This window comes from Saccostrea cucullata, unplaced genomic scaffold, assembly GCF_032062105.1.
Source record: "Saccostrea cucullata isolate Sc308-1 unplaced genomic scaffold, CSIRO_AGI_Scuc_v1 ctg2491, whole genome shotgun sequence".
In the NCBI taxonomy this organism is placed as follows: Eukaryota; Metazoa; Mollusca; class Bivalvia; order Ostreida; family Ostreidae; genus Saccostrea; species Saccostrea cuccullata.
In genome coordinates this window covers 77,574-83,746 of record NW_026940558.1, presented here as the reverse complement: position 1 = coordinate 83,746, position 6,173 = coordinate 77,574, and the positions used below count along the sequence as shown (strand labels likewise).

The following is a 6,173-nucleotide window of genomic DNA, read 5'->3' as shown; positions in this document are numbered from 1 at the left end:
AAGCGTCAAAGATTTAGCATTCTGGCCCCTTGTGGCCCCTAATTATGTAATGTACGACATTAAAATTATAATAAACAGTTGTAGATTGTTGAGATGAACATTTCTGCTTCAGTAATGTATAACAAAATATTGACTGTTAAAGAGTTATCAAAAAAAGACTTTTAGCCCCTTTTGGCCCCTAATGTGATGAGTCAGCACTTTTTTCTTGATATCATATTTCAGATCTTGTCATTTTGCACAAATTCTGTTCACTATGTCTTAACAAAATTATTATACTTTAAAAGATATAATGCAAAATGTCTCAAAAAATCGGTCATAATTCGTGTCCTAAATTTTGACCCCTACCGAGCTTCCATACTAGGCACTTCCGGAAAATATCATGACCCAGGTGCAACATGGCAACATGTCTTCTATTATCCCTGAAAATTTCAGCTTTCTAGCTTGAACCATTTTTGAGTTCCATCACAGACAAGGAGGTCCTCTAAATTTCGATTAAAGGGCGATAACTTCCGACCGGAAGTGAATATCCCTAAAATAATTTGCCGGAATTAACTTCAGATTCCAACACACCTACCATAAAAATTTGATGCAAATCGGACGATACATCTCTGAGAAATCTTCTGCACAAATTTTGTAAAGAAAAAAAAAAGGAAGAATAATAAGAAAAGTGAAAAAGAAACAATAGAATAATAGAAGGGTCTTCCGCTGAAGACGGAAGACCCTAATGACACACTCTCTAGTATAGTATGCCAGGAACATCAGCGATAGTGGGAAACTAGGGATAATTTACGAATAACGGGGTTCGACCATTTGGTGTCATTTGAAAGAACTTAATTAGTGGAGTATGTATACCAAATATGAAGTCTCTATCTTTCATGGTTGAAAAGTTATTGCAAAGGTTAAAGTTTGCAGACAAACAAACAGACAGGACAAAAGCAGTATATGCCCCGGATCTATCAATCCGATCCGGGCGCATAAAAATTTTTTAGTTCATAATTTCAAGGCGACTAATTGATATTTCAGATAATATTAAAAAACTACACTGCGTGATCCCCGAGAATATTAAAGGTATGTTATGTATTAATTCTAGCTAAGCAGTACAAGGTAAAAAATTGTTTTAGGATTGATGATGTTAAGCGATATTTTAATTTTTCATCTAAATGTATCTCTGTGTTATAATTCTATTTTAAAGGTATAAGACAGAATAAAATGTTTCAGCACTTTTTATCGAACAGTTTAAATATTAAATTATTATCTTGGTACCTAAAGCTGTATACAAAATATATTTAAAAATCGTCATGATCAAATTTCGAACCTTTTATCGATGTAACGGAAAAAATGTGAAAGTACGTAATTCAAAATATATAAAGTAATTCAACACACGTATTTTATTACATGATCTTCATATATTTTAAGCACAACACGAGGCAGAATATATCAGGAAATGGAGAGAAGAAGATTTGGTTTTTGTTGAAACTCATGGGTTTCCTGAAATGCTTCAGAGAGTGAGAGAGCAGCCTTATGTGACGTTTGTTGGCGTTCCAGGATCCGGTAAATCCGCCACAGCTCAGCACATCGCTCTGATACTGCAAAGGGAAGGATACGAAGTAATACCTGTATTGGACTTTAGAGATCTTACTCAGTATCGTGATCCAAATAATCCTCAGGTTTTTGTTATCAATGATGTCGTAGGTGTATTAGGTGTTAACAAAGCAAAGTTAGAATCATTTCTAGAGTATGAGCAAAAAATTACAAAACCGTTCTTTGAGAAAACAAAAGTTCTGCTTTCATGTAGAGAAACGCTTTTTAATCAATGTCACAAATCATTTTTCACCAAAGAACAATATGTCATTAAGCTTCACAGCTCAGAAAATGCCTTGGGTGAGGATGACCAAAGAAATATTCTTGGGAATCATGGGTTAGACAGATATTTATTGTCTTCTGCAATGCTGAAAGAAACTTCTCGAATGTTTCCTCTCTTGTGCAGGCTTTACTCAAAAGAAAAGAAATTTAAAGCCAATGGTGAACAGTTTTTTATACGTCCTATCAAATGCATTGTGGGGGAATTCGATCAAATGCAACACATAAATAATTTACTTTATGCAGTACTCGTGATATGTACACTAAATAACAACACAGTATCTGCAGACATTCTAAAGGACGAGCAAAATATATATTTTCAGAAAATGAAACAAGCAGTTTTAGAAAGGTGTGAGGTAAAAAGTTATACAGATTCATTTGAATTTGTAAACGCATTGTCAGCAATGGAGGGAACATACACAAAGCGTCGTGGTACAGAATTCACGTTTGTTCATGATTCCATGTTTGAAATAACTGCATATCATTTTGGTAGACAATTTCCGGAAATTATTTTGCAATACATGAGAAGTAGTTATATAGCAAATAACGTGAAACTTCAGAGATACAGAGAAAAACCAATTAAAAATTGTCAATTTATAGAAAAAAACAAAAGTGTGAGTAATACATGCACCGGCCAAAGAACACATAATTTTCGTGCAATTAGTAACTGCTATGAAAATGCTGATATCGGCGAACCTATCGAAGAGAGCGCTGAAGATGATGATGTTTTAAATCTGTGTATTCGGATGCCTCCTCGTAACTATCAAATGCTTGCTGAGAGATTGTACAGCGATATAAAGGATATGGAATTGTATGAAGTCTTTATGAATGATGCCTTAAAAGACCAAAATTTGTGTGAAATATTTTGTGACCTCTTGGAGAAAAAGTCTTACACAGAATTAAAATCTGTCTTTCTATTTACAAAATCGAATGTATCAAAATTTGATACTAGGGGAAAATGTTCCACCGCGAAGGAAGGGACCAATAAAGATAAAAAGTACAGTATTGAAAAAAGTATAGAAGAACTACTTGTGAATAAGCAGGATAAGGAATATATACTAACATGCTCTGTTCGAGTGATCAGCTGGGTGATTTTCTATGGACATCATAAAATTTTGAAGTACATCGTAAACCAAACTGAACTACACAGGGAAACATCTCCTGCACTATTCGGATATTTTAATGAAGGTCATGGAAGTTTTAGTCAGACAAAAAGTCGAGTTTTACCGGTACGTTACAATAAAAATCCTTTAACTAATGTTTCGGGTTCTGTAAAAGATTCTGAAAACTCAGCCAAAGAACAAACTCGCTTACTCGTACTAGGTTGTTCTGGTGGAGATATTGAGACTGTCAGAATCTTACTTAAACATGTTGACAAACGTTCCTCAATCAACAATACGCCTCACCTCGAACATGAGAGTAAAGTTTTATGTGGGCAGGTTACACCACTAACAGCAGCATGTTTATTTGGTCATGAGTCTGTAGTACAAGAGTTGCTAGGGGTAGGGGCTGATGTTAATACAGCAGGTCCTTTTCATACGCCCCTAACAGCAGCATGTGTTAGAGGACATTTGAGTGTGGTGAAAGAGTTGTGCAAATTTGGAGCAAATGTCAATTTAGAAAGTAAATACCAAACTCCACTTACAGCTGCTTGCATAGGTGGACATATTGGTATTTTTAAAGAGTTGGTTAATTTCGGAGCCAATATTAATCCTAGGCGGTTTATTTCTACAAATTCAAGTGCAAAAGAATTGTTGTGTACTAATAATAAAAAAATAGCAAACCCACAGACAATGGAACGGAATATGGATAAAACGCTGTCTGATAAGAGGGATAAACATGCTGATGTGTGTAGCGCATTAGCAAACGCAAAGGCATGTATAAGTTTTGCACTCAATTGCAAATGGAATCCTTTGTATAAAAGCATAGGGAAAATAGATAAATACAAACCACCTTTGGTACTTGCTTGTGAGAGAGGAAAATTAGAAATCGTCAGATACCTTTTGAATGCAAAGTCAGATGTGAATCCAAACACATTATACAATATATCATTAATAGCTGCATGTGCGAAAGGGCATCTAAGTGTTGTTAAAGAATTACTCAAAAAGAAGGCTGATGTAAATTGTTATGGTAAACATAGGGGTCTATCTACTAACTTTCGAGGACATGTTGAAAAGCCTCTGAATGAAAAAGCTGAAGTCATCCAAACATATGCTCGAGAAACGCCACTTACAGCTGCATGTAGAAATCAGAGAAAATTTGTTGTAAAAAAGCTGCTTGAAGCTAGGGCTAACGCAAATTTACAGAATCAGGAAGCGGAGACGCCACTGTATTTTGCAGTAAATGACAATTTAAAATCAATACATAATGGTATTTTAAAAATGCTTCTTGAAAACGGTGCTGATTGTACACTCTGTGAGAAAAATGGTCTGTCGCATTTGTATATTGCACTGATTTTTAACAGACAAGAAATTTTGAAATCCTTTAAACAGTATGGAAGTAGACAGCAGCTTAAAAAAGTAAATTATCATTTGTTTAACATCCTTGTAGACATTCGACATGCCGATGTAATCACTGATTGTAAAGATGATGTTGTGTTCACAAGGAAACCAGTCTGGGATGTTAAATTAGTAATCCTGGAACAAGTACTGAATCCCAAGATTTTAAGACATTTGCTTTGTATTGGTATTGATTGCAATCAAAATATCAAGACATGCAGAGAACCGTTTGTCCAACCGGTCGTCAAACCGTTACTTTTCACAATCATTGATCACGATTACAATATGTACAAATATAATGATCTAAAGGAAAACGTGAGTCTTCTTTTGAAGGTAGGGGCAGATACCAACTTGAGGCTGAAGTACGAAGAATATAACTCTTTGGTGGACAGAGTTGGTGTGTCCACTTTAGAAAGAACAAAACGATTGTTTCATGAAATGAAATTGAGACGGGGCGTATGCTATTACCAAAATGTGATGAAAGAAATAAAGAAAAATCTAAGAAGATATTCTATCTAATATAACCAGTAAAAACCATCATCATCTCTTATAACATTCAATTTTATAACAGTACTGAATAAGACTATAATAACCTTTGTTACGCTGTGTATTTTAATATTATTTACAATATATATAATATGGAGTAAAAATTATCATGTGGGTAATTCATGAATGTTAAATAAAAAATTAAGGCACTATACTATACTATATGAAACATGTGCGTTTCATAATCATGATTCACATTGATTGGTCATTATTCACATTATTAGTCAGTGATTCAATAAAATTCAAAAAAAAAAATTCTACAAATAGATCAGAAGATTATTTCTTTATTATCAAAATGGATCAGAAATTTTTTTTTAATATATAACATGACCTCAATAAATGATTTTTAAATGTTTCAATTGAAAATCGATAAACATTTTGAAAATTTTATAAGAACTTTTATGTATGGAAATAGTATTTCAATTATAACATATCTCTGTATCGTTATACACATATTGACATGTTATACAAAATTGATTAAAGCATTAACTACGCGTTCATTTTATTTCAAATCGTTTATTGTATAATGTTTTTTAAAAACACATCTGAAAATTTTTCACTTATCGAGTTCACCATGTATATACGTGTATGGTGCATTAAAGGAATTGCCGAGCGACTACCTCTAGGATACCAGGATATACTGCTACCTATATTTTCAATAGATGTTAAAGCTGAACACGACTTGTAAATAGGCATACGCCATTTTCGAAAGCATTATCTACGATTCATCAATACGAGGGTATACTCGTCGCATTCATTACACCTGATTGCTTTGTTGTCACGGATATCGGCGTGGAATGGCGACCCGTGTTCGTGCTGGTTATCTTGCATTACCTTTTTTTTTATATATTTTATTGCAGTTATGTTTATTTACGTTGTTTGCATACTGCACTGACTTATTCAACTATAATTGTAAATTTATTTGGTATCTTATTTTCCTGCATTAGACGAAGTATTACGTTATTATTCTCGCTTATAAATTCTGTATAGCATACGTCCGTCTACATCGATGTCGACTGATTACACTGAACAGTGACTAAGTCCTGCCCTATTTATAGGGGTCTGCATAGTAACGAGATTCGGGAACAAAAATGGCTGACATATTCCTTTTACCAATCGTGTTCAGCTTTAAGAATACTTGCTTTTAGGCGAAAAATATAATCCCACAGCTTTTGAATATATCAGACATTTGAAGATTACCTGTAAATCTGCCTATTACTACTTAAGTCATGAGAATCATACTCAAACATGGGGCTCTGGACACATAGG

At 33.9% G+C, this 6,173-nt stretch overlaps 1 protein-coding gene across 1 annotated transcript; it reads left to right on the top strand.

Annotated features, from left to right (window-relative positions):
• Nucleotides 1-1,493: 1,493 nt before the first annotated feature.
• On the top strand, nt 1,494-4,877 carry LOC134255600 (uncharacterized). Its single transcript, XM_062738126.1, has 3 exons — nt 1,494-4,287; nt 4,411-4,505; nt 4,692-4,877. Exons 1-3 carry the CDS (start codon nt 1,494-1,496, stop codon nt 4,875-4,877), a joined length of 3,075 nt encoding a protein of 1,024 aa, XP_062594110.1.
• The last annotated feature ends 1,296 nt before the right edge of the window (nt 4,878-6,173 follow it).

Excerpts from the sequence above, each read along its gene's own strand:
- LOC134255600 (XM_062738126.1), top strand. The coding sequence starts at position 1,494 with ATGCTTCAGAGAGTGAGAGAGCAGCCTTATGTGACGTTTGTTGGCGTT. Across the intron at positions 4,288-4,410 it reads TACACTCTGTGAGAAAAATG|ACATTCGACATGCCGATGTA; the intron begins GTCTGTCGCATT and ends ACATCCTTGTAG. Across the intron at positions 4,506-4,691 it reads AATTAGTAATCCTGGAACAA|GTAGGGGCAGATACCAACTT; the intron begins GTACTGAATCCC and ends CTTCTTTTGAAG.